The sequence below is a fragment of the Pristis pectinata genome, chromosome 28 (assembly GCF_009764475.1).
Source record: "Pristis pectinata isolate sPriPec2 chromosome 28, sPriPec2.1.pri, whole genome shotgun sequence".
Classification (NCBI taxonomy): Eukaryota; Metazoa; Chordata; class Chondrichthyes; order Rhinopristiformes; family Pristidae; genus Pristis; species Pristis pectinata.
This window is the reverse complement of record NC_067432.1, coordinates 486,618-505,147: the sequence shown is the minus strand read 5'-3', so window position 1 is coordinate 505,147 and position 18,530 is coordinate 486,618. Positions and strand designations below refer to the sequence as shown.

General features: G+C 42.1%; 1 protein-coding gene across 1 annotated transcript in view; it reads left to right on the top strand.

Moving 5' to 3' along the window:
- The window catches only part of pde8a (phosphodiesterase 8A), a 132,853-nt gene that overhangs the window by 49,567 nt on the left and 64,756 nt on the right, over positions 1–18,530 (top strand). The window contains exons 2-4 of the mRNA XM_052040167.1: positions 2,073–2,129; positions 12,357–12,547; positions 13,638–13,697. Of these exons, the coding sequence (XP_051896127.1) occupies positions 2,073–2,129; positions 12,357–12,547; positions 13,638–13,697 (308 nt within the window). The remainder of the gene's footprint in view (positions 1–2,072; positions 2,130–12,356; positions 12,548–13,637; positions 13,698–18,530) is intronic.

The following is an 18,530-nucleotide window of genomic DNA, read 5'->3' as shown; positions in this document are numbered from 1 at the left end:
GGCCATCATAAATCAGGGCACTGAGTACAGTATTTGGGATGTTGTACAAAACGTTGGTGAGGCCGAATTTGGAGTATTGTGTGCAGTTGTGGTCACCTACCTACAGGAAAGATATCAATAAGCTTGAAAGAGTGCAGAGAAAATTTACAAGGATGTTGCTAGGACTTGAGGGCCTGAGTTGTAGGGAAAGGTTGAATAGGTTAGGACTTTATTCCCTGGAGCACAGGAGAATGAGGGGAGACCTTGTATAAGTATACAAAATTATGAGGGGTATAGATAGGGGAAAAAGCCTGCATGCATTCACCCTAAGGTTGGGTGAGAATAGAACTAGAGGACATAGGTTTAGGGTGAAATATTTAAGGGGAATCTGAGGGGGAACGTCTTCACTCAAAGGATGGTGCAAGTGTGGAATGAGCTGTCAGTGGAAGTGATGGATACGGGTTGAATTGTAACATTTAAGACCATGGCATGTAGCTGCTTTTGGAATGAGTGGTATTTTGCTAATATATTTTTAAGTTCTGTGTCAAATTGACTAGATTTGGACTGCTGACCAACTAAATGGGCATACTGCGGTAGAATTGTACCTGGTTTGCCTCCTAATCCTGTTGCTACAATTTGCTGTGCCCCAACTACTTGCTGGTTCACTCATCTCCAACTGGTGATTTAAAAAAAAATTGGGATGTGTTTAAACTTGGACTGGCTTGGTTTTAACAGTTCCATATCCCTTAACATTGTCAGATTTATATTTCAGTCTCAATATTCTCACAGGATTGAACCCATTCACAGGAGAGCCCAAAACTCTTAATAGCTTTAAAGTTTGGAAATGAGTATTTTCTAAGTAAACCTGATGAATAGTTTATTCATGGCAGGATCCATTTGTGAAGGATTGCTGATTGCGTGATCATTTTGATTATATTAATGGATAAATGTTTGGCAGTTTATCAGAGACTTCTTCCCGTTTGTTATATTTTCATATAATGTCCATGTCCTTCAAGGTGCATTTCAACACCTCATCCAAAGGCAGCACTATCTATGATCCCACACTCTCAATGATCCTGCACTCTCAATTATTGCCCTGGAGTGTTGATGTGAATTATGAGTAGACCTCTGTTCCTATGCATCAAGGCCGTTAAGGTGGTGGCAGTGAGCTGCCACTTTGAATCACTACAGTCCACGTGGTGAGGCTGTTGCTGTTTCAGGATTTAGATCAAGCAGTAATGAGCAGACAATGTCTTCCAAGACATCCTGTGTAAGTTGCAAGTAGTGATATTGTCCATGGTGTTCCCTTTGTTCTTTGTGGTCAAGGCTGCCTACAGTTGATGGGGTGGGTAAGGGTTGAGATGAGTGATTTGTTGCCATGTGTAATAAATTCTGTTTTCATTACAGTTTCAGTAAATGAAAGTGTTTTATCGGATTGCATATTTTATTTATTTAACTCTGAGCTTCCTGAAGTTTGTCTGCTTCTGAATTAAAATAATAATTTAAGTGTGAGGTTTTTTGTGATCCTTTGGATGAAGGTTAATCTCTAACTTCATGGTCACGGAAATCTTTTGACAAACTTATTTTGAAGTTCATTTCCATTCACAACAATTTAGTTCTTTTGTAGATCTGTACATCAATTCATACACTTTGGTCTTGTATTTTCAGTTGAGTATATTGGAGAGTTATGTATATTTCTACTACACTATTACATTCTCCAGAGTCACGAAGAGGAAAATCTTACTTGGCCAAAGGGGATGACCCCTGATTAGTTTAAGATTGTGGGCTTTGATTGCTAGAACTGGTATATTTGATTCCTTCCTGGAGAGAAGGGTGGATAATTCTGTGTGACGATACAAGTAGATCCAAAATGAATGGGAGAGGAGAGGTTAGAATGCTGTTGCCTCATTCCCCACCAAAGCTCAACTGATTCTCTGTAGAATCTTCAGTTAATGGAACTTGATCAAGTACGACTGTGATGTAAAGTAGGGACATAATTATGTCGTGCCCCTATGTTCTGCCAAAAGAAAACAGTGCAAATCCTTGTTGCCAAAATGCTGGTTTTTATTTTGTGCTGTTTCTCTACTCTGCAGGGAGCAGTGACTGAGGTTCAGTTTGGACCAATGAAGATCCGACAGGATGCCATTCAGGTATGCACAATGAAGCCCAAAGCTGAGAATTAAAGCCTTGAGGTGGAGGTCTTGATCATAGGTATGAAAGAAATGGGAGTAGGAATGGCCCTGCTGCAACATTCAGTAAAACCACTCATTGGATCGTTGGCTTCAACTCCCCTTTCTTATCAGTTTGTTTACACTCCTACCCTTTAACCCTCAATTTCCCTATAATGCAAAAATCTATCAATTTCTGCCTTGAATATACTTCATACTGTCTCCATGGGTGTCTGCTTAGTTATTAAGATTTGTGATGCTCTGGGAAAAGAAATTCCTCCATGTCCATCTTAAATGAGCAAAACCTCATTGTGAAATGCTGCCCCTTCATTCTAGATTCCCCATGACGGGAAATATCATCTTCACATCTACCATGTGAAGCCTGCACCCCCTCCCCCCTCAATCTTCTATGTTTCAGTAGAATCATCTCTCATTCTACTTATGGCATCGGAATGTGGCGACTTGTTGCAGCTGCTCTGCAGGTCAACTCATTACTTCTATTGTAATCATTCTACTCTTAAATCAGCTTCAATGCACTGGTGTGATGAAATGATCTATTACCAGCTGTTTACATAGGCTAACTTCATCTTTTGTGCAAAAAGACATACAGATTGGTATGTAAATTAGATTAAATGGCTTATTGTCAGGTACTGAGATTCAGACAGATTTCATCACCTCAGTACATTGAGGTAGTACAAGGGAAAACAATAACAGAATGCAGAATATAGTGTTAGAGTGCAGGCAGACAATAAGGTGCAAGGCCATGACGAGGTAGATTGTGAGGATGAGTTCATCTTATTGTACAAGATGTCTGTTCAATAGTCTTATAACAGCATTCTGTAGTCTCTTTCCATTTAAACAATGTCCTGCTTTTATATTCTCATCAAGCTATATAACCTCGCTTTTCTCTACATTTGTACCCTTCCAATTTTTGCTCAGCGGCTTCACTCTCTTTGCACACAGTCTTCACAGCTTTTCTTCCCACTGGTCTTTGTATCATTGGCCTATTTGGCTATGGTATACAGTATTTCTTCTAACTTCCCTTCATCTAATTTTATGTAGATTATAAGTAGTTTGTGGGCCCCATTACTGCTCCCCATGGAATCCTATTGTTAAAGCTTGCTAACCCAAAAATGGCTCACTTAGTCCAATGTTTTATGTAGTTACCTAATCCATTATTTGTAGATAAGATCTTTATTAGTCACATGTACATCAAAACACAGTGAAATGCATCTTTTGCGTAGAGTGTTCAGGGGGCAGCCTGCAAGTGTTGGCACGCTTCCGGCGCCAACATAGCATGCCCACAACTTCCTAACCCTTATGTCTTTGGAAAAAGATGTCAATGTTGTAAAGGCTAACAATGCTCAGAGTGGAAGAGAACACTGTTTCAGAAGGAATGCACCTGAGTTTGTTGGTCTAAGTATTCTTCAAGTCCTACTTAGAACAGTGTTAGAAAACAGAAAAGATTGCAAATATAACATCCATGTTTAAAACAGCGAGAGTGATAAACTGGTAGTGGGAAATAGTTCAGATACAATAAAGTCACCTGTAAAAATATGGGTTAACAAATGACAACTATCGCAGAATTGAGAAAAGAAAGTAAGTTTGATTAAGTTGAATTCTTTGAGAGCATTTTGAGTTTTGTGTAGTTCTTTTTATATGTTTACGGACTTTCGAAAGGCATTCAATAAATAATAGACCTCATCAAAACTAGAATCCATTGGATTAAAGGGACATTGTAGAGGGAATGTGGAATTAAAATTGATTAAGGGTCAATTGCAAAGTATGGATGAACTTTTTTCAGAGTAGAGGGAAATATAACACGATACTCCCTGGCACTATTGTTATACATCGGTCTTGACCATGTGTTCAGGAAATAACTTCAAAGATAGCAGATGGCACAGAACTTGGAATTGTAGTAAACTATGAACGTAATGAATCACTGATTTTTAGATCACAGACGTGGAATAGAGAAGCCTGTGGCAGATGCTACGTAACATAGAGAAATGTGAAGCACAGTGTTTTGATAGGAAGAATGAAAAGCAACATAAACTAAGTGATAACATTTTAAGGGAAGCCCAGAATGTATGGGTACAAATCTTTGTGGTAATATTACTTCAATTGCATTTTGTTAATCCCAATACAATACATCTGGTTTCCCTTTATTCACCATGCCAGCTATATCCTCAGTGTTCCTGATAAATTTATCAAGTATTTTCCCTTCCATACTAAGATTTTCCAAATGCCTTGCCATTACTTCCAGCAATTTCTAGTGATACATCTTTTGACTAACTAGCACAAAGATTTCTGCTTTCTTTCTCCTTTCTTGGATAGGAGTGTTTTTTCCAATTTTCTAGTACCCTTCTGAAATTTTCTCTGGAGTATCAGAGGCTGAGGGGAGACCTGATAGAAGTTTATAAAGTTGAGAGGCATAGATAGAGTAGACAGAACATTTTTCCCAAGGTAGAAATGTCAAATACTATAGGACTTGTGTTCAAGGTGAGAGGGGGAAGTTTAAAGGAGATGTGTGGGGCAAATTTTTTGCACAGTGGTAGGTGCCTGGAATGCACTGCTGGGGGTAGTGGTGGAGGCAGATATGATAGTCATGTTTAAGAGTCTGTTAGATAGACCCATGAATATGGAGGATTATGGATCATGTGCAGGCAGAAGAGAGTTTAATTTGTCATAGTGTTCGGTACAGACATTGTGGACTGAAGGGGTTGTGTTCCTGTGTTGTACTGCTCTTTGTTCTATCACAGCCAATGGATCTACTTTCTCTACAGCCATTGCTTTTAAAGTGTCAGGATCCAGGCTTGAGTATATTTCAGCTGTTAATTTACTAGTACTTATTCTCTGTTTGGTGTACTTATCTCCTATTTGTCCCTAAATTTCTACTGTTATTGGGTGCTTTGTGTTTTCTATCATAAAGATGAATACCAGATATTAGTTCAAAGTGTTCTGATTCTGATTTCCCTATTTTCCATTATTAACCCACATTGTCATCCTGTAAGGGACCAATATTTACTTTAGTCACTCTTCCTTTGGTATCTACTTATTGTCTTTTATTTTTCATCCAGGTTTACTTTCCTTCTATTTTCTCCCCATTTATTATCTCATCAGTCTTCCTTTGCTTTTTTCTAAAAGTTTTTATGATCTCTTGGCTGACTGTTAATTTTTGCAATATTAGCAGAAATTTGAAAGAATGCCTTTTATGAAAGAAATAATCCTTGGTCTTTTCAGATTGTATTGAAAACCATTATACTCTGCCACTTTCTTACCCTCTCAATTGACTTATCTGATGTTACTTTCCAGGATCCTTGTGTCCTCCTCACAGATTACTCAACTACCCAACTTTTTCAGCAGCAAATTTGGCCGTGGTTCCTTCATTCAAATCATTAATTTAGATTGTAAGTAGTTGAGGCTCCAGCACTGACCCTTGTGACATCCTGCTAATTACTGAGTGCACAACTGAAAGGACCCATTTATCCTGTTTTGTTAGCCATTCCCTTATCCAAGTACATTATCCCCAAACGTGTGCTCTTATCTTGACCAATAATGTTTAAATATTTTTTTATTATGAAATCTATAACTATATAATTTTGTTTTAAAAGTTGATGTTGCTCAGATTAGTAAATCTCTCCTTGCTGTCTTTCTACTTTTTATTGGTGGTGGCCCCTCTTTGTTCGGCTCGTGGCTTGAATTTGGGTCCCTGTACTGGACTGAATTTTCACTCATCTGATTCATTTATAAGAGCTGGTTAAAAACTTAACCTTCAAGTTCAAAAAGATGTGCTGAATTTGAGCTTGAATTAACTGTGTTTGCGAAACTGAATTAAGTTGCCACTGATGAATGTGGTTTTACCACTTAAATGGCTTGTCTGGAATGAGCTTGTAGGCTTTGACCAGAATTGTTAAATAAGCTGCGTGTCTCATTGTTCAGTTCGGCTGGTAACACAGTGTGGAATTGTTGCTTTGTACAGTCGTTTGATGGGGAGTCAATACCTGAAAGGTGTAGTTTATCCAAACCCTTCCGTAAGAAGTAAGAGAGGAGATTGCTGGGACCTTGACGAAGGTCATATCCTCTCTAGACAGAGGACTGTAGAGATGACAATGTTAATCCAGGGCAATGGAGAATCCAGGAAATTGTAGCTCAGTGAGCTTCACATCAATCATAGGGAAGCTATTGGAGAGGATTGGGATAGGATTTACTCCCATTTGTTAAAGCATGGGTTTGACAGTCAACATAGCTTTGTGTGGGGAAGGTCATGTCTTACAAACAATAGAGGTTTTTTTGAGGAGGTGATGAAGATGATTGACGGTAGGGCAGTGGATGTTGTCTACATGGACTTGAGTAAGGCATTTGATGGGGTCCTTCATGGTAGGCTGATCCAGAAGATTAAGATGCATGGTAGAATGAATTCAAAACTTCTTGGCTATAGTAGACGGAGGGTAGCAGTGGAGGGCTGATGTTCTGACTGGAGGTCTGTTCTGCAGTGATTAGTGCTGGAATCTCTGTCATGTATATAAAATGTCAATGGGCTGATTAGTAAGTTTGCAGACAACACAAATTGGTGGAATTGTGGAAGGTGAAGAAAGTTGTCAAAGAATACAGCAGGATGGATCAGTTGCAGAGATGTGGAGAAATGGCAGATTGAGTTTAATCCAGGCAAATGTGAGGTGTTGCACTTTGGGAGATCGAATGTAAGGAAAGTATACAGTAAATGGCAGGACTCTTAGGAGCATTGATGTACCGAGGGATCTTGGGGTTCAAGTTCATAGCTCCTTAAGTGGTAGCACATAGGGTGCTAAAGAAGGTGTATGCCATGCTTGCCTTCGTCAGTTGGGGCACTGAGTACAAGAGTTGGGAAGCCATGTTGCAGCTTTTTATATTTAAAAAAAAAACTTTTTGGTTAGGCAACACTTGGAGTATTGTGTGCAGTTCTGGCTGCTGTATTTATAGGAAGGATGTGGAGGCTTTGGAGAGGGTACAGAAGAGATTCAACAGGATGCTGACTGGTTTGGTGAGTATTAACTATAAGGAGAGGTGAGACAAACTTGGGTTGTTTGCTCTGCAGCGATAGAGGCTGAGGGGAGACCTGATAGAAATTTATAAAATTGAGGGGCATAGATAAGATGGATAATAAGTGTTCCCAAGGGTAGGAAAGTCAAATGCTGGAGGGCACCACTTTAAGGTGAGAGGAGGAAAGTTTATAGGGTCAGAGGTATCTCTAATCAAGTTCACAGCATTCTTAAGGGAGAGAGTGAGCAGCCAGAAGTCATGGTCCACATCAGTACCAATGACATAGACGGGAAGGGTGATGAGGTCCTGCAAAGTGAGTTGAGGGGGTTAAGTGCTAAGTTAAGAGAGGACCTCCAAGGTGGTGAACTCAGGATTGCTACTCGTGCCACGTGCTAGTGAGGCAAGAAATGACGAGAGTGCAGTTTAACATGTGGCTAAGGAGATGGTGCAGGAGGAAGGGCCTCAGATTTTTGGATCATTGGGCTCTCTTCCAGGGCAGGGGAGACCTGTACAAATGAACAGTTTGCACCTGAACTGGAGGGGAACCAATATCCTTTTGGGAAGGTTCGCAAATGCTGCTCAGGGGATAGGGTTTAAACTAGAGTTGCAGGGGGTGGGAACCAGAGTGGCAGGGCAGCAAGTAGAGTGGCTGTGGGGAAAGTAGATGTTATGTCCACAAGCAAAGACAGAAATCGACTGGTTGATGAGCGTGGTGGGACGTGTTCTGAGATGTGTCTCTTTCAATGCAAGGAGTATTGTAGTAAGCTGGATGAACTTGGAGCATGGATCAGCACATGGAATTATGATGTTGTAACCATTAGTGAGACTTGGTTGCAGAAGGGGCAGGACTGGCAGCTCAATGTTCTGGGGTTCTGATGTGTTAGACATGATAGGGAGGTATTGGGGGGGGTTGTGTGGTGGCATTACTCATCAGGGAAAATGTCACGGCAGTGCTCAGAGGACATGCTGGAGGGCTTGTCTACTGAGGCAATGTGGGTGGAACTGAGGAATAAGAAAGGAATGACCACGTTGATGGGACTATATTATAGACCTCCCAATAGTCACTGAAATTCCAAGGAACAAATTTGTAGAGATAGCAGACGGTTGCAAGAAATACAAGGCTGTGATAGGTGATCTTAACTTTCCGCATATTGACTGGGACTCCCATACTGTAAAGGGATTGGATGGGATAGAGCTTGTCAAATACGTTCAGGGAAGTTTCATTAATCAATATGTAGAGGTCCCAACCAGAAAGTGTGACACTGGATCTCCTCTTGGGGAATGAGACAGGGCAGGTGACAGAAGTGAGTGAAGGGGAACACTTTGCATCTCGATCATAATTACATTAGTTTCAAGATAATCATGGAGAGGGATAGGACTGGTCCTCTGGTTGAGATTCTAAATTGGGGTAGGGACAATTTTGATGGCATCAGAAGGGATCTGCAAGTGTGGATTGGGATAGGCTGTCTTCTGGCAGAGATAGGCTTGGTAAGTGGGAGGCTTTCAAAAGTGAAATATTGAGAGTACAAAATCTGTATGTCCCTGTTAGAATAAAAGGCAAGGCTAACAGGTTTAGGGAACTTTGGTTATCAAGGAATATTGAGGCACTGGTAAAGAAAAGGAGGCACATATTAGGTATTGGCAGTTAGGATCAAATGAGGTGCTTGAGGAGTATATGAAATGCAAGAGAACACTTGAGAGAGGAATCAGGAGAGGGATAACAAAGGACATGCAGTTGCTCTGTCAGACCAGGAGAAGGATGATCCCAAGGGTTTCTATAGCTACATTAAGAGTAAAAGGGTAGCAAGGGACAAAATTGTTCCTCTTGAAGATCAGTATGGTCACTTATGCATGGAGCCAAATGGGATGGGGGAGATCTTAAATGAATATTTTGCATCCATATTTACTCTGGAGACACAGACTATAGAATTGAGGCAAAAGAGTAGTGACGTCATGGACCATATCTGGATCATGGAAGAGAAGGTGCTGGCTGTCTTGAGGTGGATGAAGGTGGATAAATCCCCAGGGACTGACAAGGTGTCCCCTTGTTCCTTGTGGGGTGGGTGGGGGGGGGGATAGTGCAGAAATTGCAGTGGTCCTGGCAGAGATATTTTAAATGTCCTTAGCCATGGGTGACATGCCGTAGGACTGGAGGATAGCTAATTTTGTTCTGTTGTTCAAGAAAGGCTCTAAGAATATTGGCAGGGTGAGCCTGACATCAGTCATGGGTAAATTATTGGAAGGTATTGTAAGGGACAGGATATACAAGTGTGTGTGTGTGTGTGTATATATAGATAGATAGAGAGAGAGAGAGAGAGAGAGAGAGTGTGTCTGATTAGGGATAGTCAACATGGCTTTGTGTGTGGTAGGTCATGTCTAACCAATCTTAGTTTTCAAGGAGGTTACCAAGAAGGTTAATGAGGTAAAGGCGGTGGACGTTGTCTACGTGGACCTCAGCAAAGCCTTTGACAAAGTCCCATATGGGATGCTGCTCCAGAAAGTTAAGTCACTTGACATTCAGGATGAAGTAGCCAATTGGGTTCAAATTGGCTTAGCTGGAGAAGCTAGAGAGTGGTAGTACACGGTTGTCTCTCTGACTGGAGGCCTGTGATTAGTGGTGTGCTGCAGGGTTTGGTGTTGGGTTGTTTGTTGGTTATCATCTATATTAATGTGGTAAACTGGATCAGCAAATTTACAGATGACACCAAGATTGGGGCATAGTGGACAGCGAGGAAGGCTTTCAAAGCTTGCAGCATGATGTTGACTAGCTGGGAAAATGGGCTGATGGTATTTAATGCAGACAAGTGTGAGGTGTTGCACTTTGGGAGGACAAACCAGGGTAAGACTTGTACAGTGAATGGTAGGGCACTGAGGTGTGTGGTAAACAAAGGGACCTGGGAATACAGATCCATAATTCCTTGAAAATGGCATCACAGGTAGATAGGGTCGTAAAGAGCTTTTGGCACTTCAGACTTTTTAAATCAGGGCATTGAGTACAGGAGTTGGGATGTTATGTTGAAGTTGTACAAGGTGATGGTGGGGCTGCATTTCAAGTATTGTGCGCAGTTCTGGTCACCTACCTACAGGAAAGATATCAATGTTTGAAAGAGTGCAGAAAGTTTACAAGGATGTTGCCGGGACTTGAGGATCTGAGTTATAGGGAAAGGTTGATTAGGTTAGGAATTTATTCCCTGGAGCACAGGAGAATGAGGGGAGATTTATAGAGCTATACAAATTTGAGGGGTATAGATGGGGTGAATACATGCAGGCTTTTTCCCCTTGGGTTTGGTGAGACTGGAACTAGAGGTCATAGGTTTAGGGTGAAAGGTGAAATATTTAGGGGGAATCTGAGAGGAAACTTCAGGTCAGAGGGTGGTGCGAGTGTGGAACGAACTGCCAGCGGAAGTGGTGAATGTGGGTTGAATTGTAAAATTTAAGAAAAGGTTGGATAGGTACGTGAATGGCAAGGGTTGGGAGGGTTATGATCCAGGTGCAGGTAGATGGGACTAGGCAGAGGATCAGGTCAGCATGGACTAGATGGGCCAAAGGGCCTGTTTCTGTACTGTTGTGCTCTATTACTTTACGATTCTGAGATGTGTGGGGCAAGATTTTAAACACAGTGGTGGGTGCCTGGAATGTGTTGCCAGGGGTGGTGCTGGAAGCAGATACATTAGTGGCATTTAAGAGGCATTTTGATAGGCACATGAATATGCAGGGAATGGAGGAATATGGATCACATGCAGGCAGATAGGATTAGTTTAATTCAGCATTGTGGGCTGAAGGGCCTGTTCCTGTGCTGTACTCTGTGTTGGGAAGCTCATGAAGCCTATGCCTATAATGCTGTTTTCATTTTATTTTTGTTTCTTTTACGTAAAAGGAGGCCATTTGGCCTAACATGTTTATGCTGACTCTTGGAGCATTCCTATCGATACCCACCCATTTCCCTGTAACTTCTGCTCTCTAGCATGTCAATAAACTCCTTGCCAACTGTCCATACTAGGGGCATTTCATAGTATCCAATTAATTTCGCACGCAGACACCTTTGGGATGTGGGAGGGAGCCAGACCTCTCAAGGAGAATGTGTAAACTTTATATAGCACTGGAGGCCAGGACTGAACCTCAATTGCTGGAGCTGCAAATCTAAATTCAAGCCATGAGCCAAAAGAAGAAAACCAAGTAGAATTTCTTAAATCTGTAATGAAAATATTTAGAGGCTGCCCACAGCTATTCATCTGGGTTTCTTCTTTCTTCTCCCTTGGTTTACTTTTCCTATCCCCTTCCCCACCTGTTTCAATCTGCCCTCCATCCCAGGCTGGGGAAGTCTAAAACTAGAAGATTTTAGGTGAAAGTGGAAAGATTTAACAGGCACCTGAGTGGAAGCTGCTTCACGTAGTGGGTGCATGGAACAAGCTGTAGAGGCAGGTACAATTACACCACCTTTCTTAAAAAAAAATTTAGACGGGTTCATGGATAGAGAAGGTTTAGAGGGATATGGGCCAAAGACAAGCAAATGGGACTAACCTGGACAGATATTTTGGTTAGCATGGATGAGTTGGGCTGAAGGGCCTGTTTCCATGCTATATAACTATATAGCTTTAACCCCCCTTACCTGGTTTCACCTATTGCCTGCCAGCCCCTGCCTCGCCCCTGCCCCTCACCTTTTAATATGCCTGTCTTCCCTTTCTACTCTCAGTCCTGATGCAGGGTCTTGACCATCCCTTTGCCTCCATGATGCTGCTTAACCCACTGAGTTCTTCCAGTAGTTTGTGCTCCAGGTTTTAGCATCTGCAGTCTCTTGTCTCTAGATGCTGAAAATAAAATTAGAAAATGCTGAAACATTTATATAGTTTGGGCAGTAATTAAGGACAGAAATGTAGTGAAGGCTCGTGGACGATGACCAATTATTTAAACTGGAAAAACGAGAAGAAAAGGTTGTCCAGGTAACTTTGGTCAGCATCCTATTACAGGCATTACCCCTCCACCAATTCACATCGCTGCAATTTAAAATACATTGGTCCTCTCAATTTTTTTCTACTTATGATGCAAGGAATTGAGTCTCCACAGAAGAGTGTGGCATTTTCTGATATTAACAAGTCTGACATTAAGTTCAATGTCTGTTGCAGGCACTTCGTCTTGTAAACCTACTGCATTAAATTATGCTATTAAGTATATGAATCTATTTTCCTCCAGGTGCTTCTAGTGTTTCCCAAGGAAGATAGCCAGAGTGCTGGATTCTATTGGGCTTGTGATCGGGCAGGGTACAAGTGCAATGTGGCACAGACACCTGAGGCTGCACTGAAATGTTTCTTGGACAAGAATCATGAAATAGTCATAATAGACAATAGGCATTCCAAACATTTTGATGCAGAAGCATTGTGCCGGTGAGTAGCTTGCTTGACTCTGGTGTACAGATAGTAGCCTCATTTGCTTGCTGGTTATTTTCCTGAATGCAACTGGTGCCAGCCTCCAGATAGTTTCTAATGGTTGGTTTAGATTTCCCACTTAGCACCTACCTCTTGGCTATTTGTGTTTAGTACATGTGCTGCTTGAGCTTTTTTCAATGTCACATGATTTTCCCCCTCCCCCACCTACTGATTCGAAACATCAGAAATTTCAGGTTTTTGGGAAAACCAATGTTGATTTAAATAATGAAGGCGATCAAAGGAAAATGTAGGGACTGCTAGTGATCTTTGCTTCTTTGCCAATGGGAAAGAACTATCATTCTGATGTTGCTTTGGGTCTGTATATCTGTTGGTTAATCTGCCTGTTCACCCTTCCTAGGGGTTTCCAGTACACTTCTGTTTTCAATGACACATTCTTAGAGTGCGGTAGCCAGGTGTCATTAGAATATGGCAAAACTGGCATCCAAATCTTTCTTGTACCACTTGAACATTTCCACTGCTTCTGTTTCTTCATTCTGACACTGAACCTTGGTTTTACCCCTGGAACTTTACAGCTTGGAAAAAAATCTTCGAAGTTGAATTTGCAATTTTCCTTTTGGGTCTGGTGTATGAACTCCTTAAACTGCTACACTGTCCTGGAATACAGCACAGCAAATGCTCCCACATCTAATGCATAATTCAACAGTTCATTTCTTCATAATGTTTATGGTTTAGGTGGGTAGGCCCTTGTGGGGGGTGTGTGTGTACAAATAGCAGTTCTGGTGCTCAATATGAAAATTTTTCAGGTTATTGTTTACCCAGAATTGAATCATCATGTTATTAGAGTCATACAGCACGGAAACAGGCCCTTCAGCCCAACTGGTCTATACCAAACAAGATTCCCATCTAAGCTAGTCCTTTTGGCCCGTGTTTGGTCTATATCCTCTAAACCTTTCCTATCCATGCACCTGTTCAAGTATATTACTTCAGTCAATCATGGGATATTCTGTCCCATGATTCGGTATAATTGATTGCTCTTTATGTATGGACTATCTGATAGTAAAGTAACTAATTGTAGCATCATTTATAGATCCATCAGAGCTACAAAGTCATCAGAAGGCACTGTCATCGTTGCTGTCGCAAAACAACTGTAAGTACTTGATTTGAATGGGAGCTGAAAGAGGCAGGGTTCATTGCTCCTGATGTGGTAGAATGGTACAAAAATGATCTTTTAGCCCATTTTGTCTGAGTCAGCTCTTTGAAAGGACTATCCAGTTAGTTCATTTCCTTGCACTTTTCCCATAACATTATCAACAATGGCTCAGTTTATGGTACTTGAGGGTCTAAATCCTACTCCAGAGACTTGATCACAAGATCGTAGCCTGACATTCCAGTACATCACAGAGAGCTCCGTTGTCAGGGGTGCCTTCTTTCGGATGAAGCATTTAAATTCAGGCTTGGTTTGTGATGCCAGGTGGACATGAGGACCCTGGAACACTATTTCAAAGAACAGCAGGTTTCTCAATTTAATATTCATTCCTTATTCAACATTACCAACCCCAGTGTGACCTTGCATTATCATACCACCCATTGTGGGAATCCTGTGCTGCTGCTGCTTTTACTACTATTTTAAAAATATTAAGTTTTAGAATGTATTCCATTGGCCGTAGGCATAGTCCTACAGTACAAAAATGAACCTTCAGCCCACCATGTCCATGCCAACCTCTTCACCCATCTACACTAATCCCATTTGCCAACATTAGGACCACATTATTCTATGCCTTGCCTATTTGTGTCTGTCCAAATTCCTTTGAAACACAGTAATTGTATCTGATTCCGCCACCACCTCTGGCGGATCATTACAGATATTAACCACAGTTTCTTAAAAAAAAACTTGCCCCAAAGATCCCCTTTAAATCTCCCACCTCACTATAAACCTGTTATTGTGGTAATTCTGTGGGAAAAAGATTTTGACTATCCAAACCATACCTCTCATAATCTTATTTACTACTTTTACTAATTGGTGTGTGGAAGATGCTACACTTGCTAAATATCTATTGTTTATCCAGTTCCGTTTTGAAAGTTGTTGATAAATCTGCTTTCACCAACTTATTAAAAATTAATTTCTCATGCCATAGTCTTCATAAATTCATACAGCATGGAAACAGACCACTCGCCCATCATGTACATTCCGACCAGTGGGGACCCATCTGCATCAATCCCTCCTTGCAGCACGTGGCCAGTAACTTCCAAGCCTAGGCGATTCACTTAGATGCTATCAGGACTTCTCTTCCACCACTCTCAGGTACTCGCCATTACCTTCGTTGAAAAAGGTCCCCTCTTTCCTCTCTCTCCCGCTCTTCCCCCCCCACCCCCCCCTCCCAGTTTTATCTTCGTCTGATATGGGGAAAGGTTTCCTGCAGCTCTACCTATCTATACCCCTCATAAACTGTACACTTCAATTCAATCCCGTCCCTTGATCACCTCTGCTCCAGGGAAGACGGACCTAGCCTTTCCAGTCTCCCCTCATAACTGAAATGCTCCATCTCAGGCAACATCCTGGTGAATCTCCTCTGCACCCGCTCCAGCACTGTCATATCTTTCCTATAGTGTGGTGACTAGAACTGCAAGCAATACTCCAGCTGAGGTCTGACCAATATTTTATAAAGTTGGGAGCATAACCTCCCTGCTCTTGTATTCAGTGTCCCAACTAATGAAGGCCAGTATATAATATGCTTTCTCAACCAATTTATCTATCTGAGTTGCCACCTTCTAGGATCTTTGGACTTGCACACCAAGGTCCCTCTACTCTTCAAACTTCCTAGGATCCTACCATTCATGGTGTATGTCCTAGCCTTATTTGTACTCCCAAAATGTATCAACTCGTATTTATCAAGGTTAAACTCCATCTGCCATTTCTAAGCCCATTTCAGCAACTCACCATTGCCCTGTAGCCTAAGACCACTCTTCACACTAACAACAACTCCACCAATCTTTGTGTCATCTGCAAACTTATAATGCCTCCTACATCCAATCTAAATCATTCATGTATATTATAAGGATCCTAGCATCAATCCCTGTGGAATGACATTGCAGCCATCCAATCACTACAACAACCCCCTACCCACCATACTCAGTTTTTTGGATCTAATTTGCCAACTTGCCCTGGATCCCATGGGCCTTAACCTTTTCGATCAGTCCCCAATGTGGAACCTTGTCAAAGGCCTTACTGAAATTCATGTAAACCATATCTACAGCACTGCCCTTAGCCCTTCTATTAAAAGAATAAAATATTTTATCACTTCTCACCCTTCTCAAAGCCTGCACTTTGAAATCTAAGTACTTCAACTTAGGACCCCCTCTTGAAATGACAGCTCCCAATTTACCTGGCACTCCTTTTATAAAACACCCATCACCAACCTTGCATGTGCTGCTGATCCCACTGACACCTCTAGATCTTGCCTCCCTCACTTCTAGATAATGACAATTCCAAAAAGACAGACTCTAGCCACCTCAGTTTCTCATTGCTGCAGACCAGAAACTCAAATAGACCAACCACATAAATACCATGGCTACAGGAGCAGGTCAGAGGCTGGGTATCCTCTGGTGAGTGACAAACCTCCTGACACCACCAAGGTGCATGATGGCTTGCTGGGATGTCTACAGCTCCAACAACTTGTCACCATCCAGGCCAAAGCAGATCACTTGATTGGCTTCCCATTAACCATGCTAAATAATCATTCCCTCTTTCTATCTCAGAAGCACAGTGGCTACAGTGTGTAGCATCTACAAAATACACTGCAGTTACTTGCCTTGGCTGCTCCAACAGCACCTGCAAATCCCATGACCTCTATCCCAGGCCAGTGGGTACATGGTAATCCATCACCTACAATTTCCCCTCCATCCTAATTTGGAAATGTGTTGCCGGCCCTTCTTCGTCACTGAGTATAAATCTTGGAACTTCCTACTAAGCAGCACTGTGACAGTACCTTCACCAGCACTGCAGTGGTTCAGAAAGGCAGCTCACCGTCATCTTCAAGGGCTTTTAGGGTTGGCAATAAACGCTGGCCTTGTCAACCAATCCCAGATCCTGAAAAGAGTTGGAAATGGAATTGAACACTGTGTAATCATCAGCAAATGTCCCCTCTTCGGATCTGATAATGGAAGGAAGGTCACTGAAACAGCTAAAAAATAGTTGTACCTAGGGCACTGTCCTGTGAAACTCCTGCAGTGATGTCCTGGCCTAGGGTGATTTGACCCTCTACAACAACCACCATCTTTTGGGTGAGATATGTTGCCCATTGACTTCAGTTTTATCACAGCACATTGATGCTACACACAGGCAGTGGCTCTTGTCTTGCCTCTGGAATCCAGTGCTTTGGTCCACATTTGGACCTAGGCTGTGAGGTCTAGAACCAGGTGGTCCTGGTAGAATCCAAACTGGGCCTCTGGGCAGGTTATTGGCCATTTAATGGCACTGTCAGTTGACCCCTCCCATCACTGAGAGTAAATTGACTGGTAATTAGGTGGATTGGATTGTCCTGCATTTTTGTAACAAGACACACCTGGCTAATTTTCAACATTGTCAGGTTAGTGCTAGTGTTGTAGGTGTACTGGATCAGCTTGGATGGAGATGCAGGTGTTTAATGCCACAGATGCCGTGTGGTCCTTTTGCTGTATCTGGTACTCTTGGCCATTCCTTGTTATCATGTGGAGTGAATTGATTTGGCTAAAATTAGCTTTGATGGTATGAATCTTGGGAGGAAGCAGAGATGCATCATCCACTTGCACTTCTGCCTGAATGGTGGTTGTGAATGCTTCAGCCTTGTCTCTGGCACTCTCTCTCTTGGCCACCTGAATTCACGTCTTGATGTGGTTAGACTGTAGTGCTTCAATCTGATCCATTGGTTGAAAGATTGCTTGGCTCTGCCCATTGTGAATTGTTTTTGGAGTCAGCTTGCATGTATCCTGTGTTGCAGCTTCACTAGGCTGGCACCACATCTTTAGGTATGCTTAGTGCTTCTCCTTGTGTCCCAGCATGCTCTTCTGCACTTGTAGAACCAGGGTTCATCCCCTTGATAGTAATGACAGAATGCAGGATATGCTGGACAAAAAGGTAATAATTTATGATGGGGTACATTTCTGCTGCTGCTGCTAATGGTCCATGGTGACTCTGCTTCCACCACTCTCTTGGGCAATGCATTCCAGGTACTTGCCACACTCTGGGTGAAAAAGGTCCCCCTCAGGTCCCCTCTAAATCTCTCGCCCATTACCCTGAATCTGTCCTTCAGTTTTATGCACCTCTGGTATGGGGGGAAAAGCTTTCTGCAGTCTACCCTATCTATAACTCCTGTAAATTTTATATAATTCAATCATATCCCCTTTTAATCACCTCTGCTCCAGGGAAAATGGACTCAGCCTCTCCTTGTCACTGAAATGCTCCATCGCAGTTAACATCCTGGTAAATCCCCTCTGCACCCTCTCCAGTGTTGTCATATCTTTGAGCTGCCCACTCTGAGTCTATTCCATTATGGTGCCACACAACATGTTGGATGGCTTACTTAGTGAGAAGACTACTTTCTCCATGAGGGTGCATAGCAGTCACTTCTGCCAATTCTTTCATGGACCGATCCATCTGGTACAGGTGGATTGGTGAGGAAGATGTCCAGTAGGGTTATACTTCACATTGGTTCTGTCACTCCTGACACAGACCAGGTCTGGAAGCTTATGCCTTCGGGAATAAAAATAGTAAATGTTGGAAAAACGCAGCAAGTTGGGCAATGTTTGTGGAGAGAAACAGTTAATGTTTCAGTGTCAGAAACACTCAGTCACAAGTGGGAAAGAGGGAGAATGGGTCAGGCAGTGCCAATGGGGAGAGGAAAGACTGATCCAGTAGCACAGATGGATAACCCACAACAGAAATGACTGGTTCTGATACAGATGAGAAGCAAGTTGCCAGAAGTAGAATTTGATATTGAATACA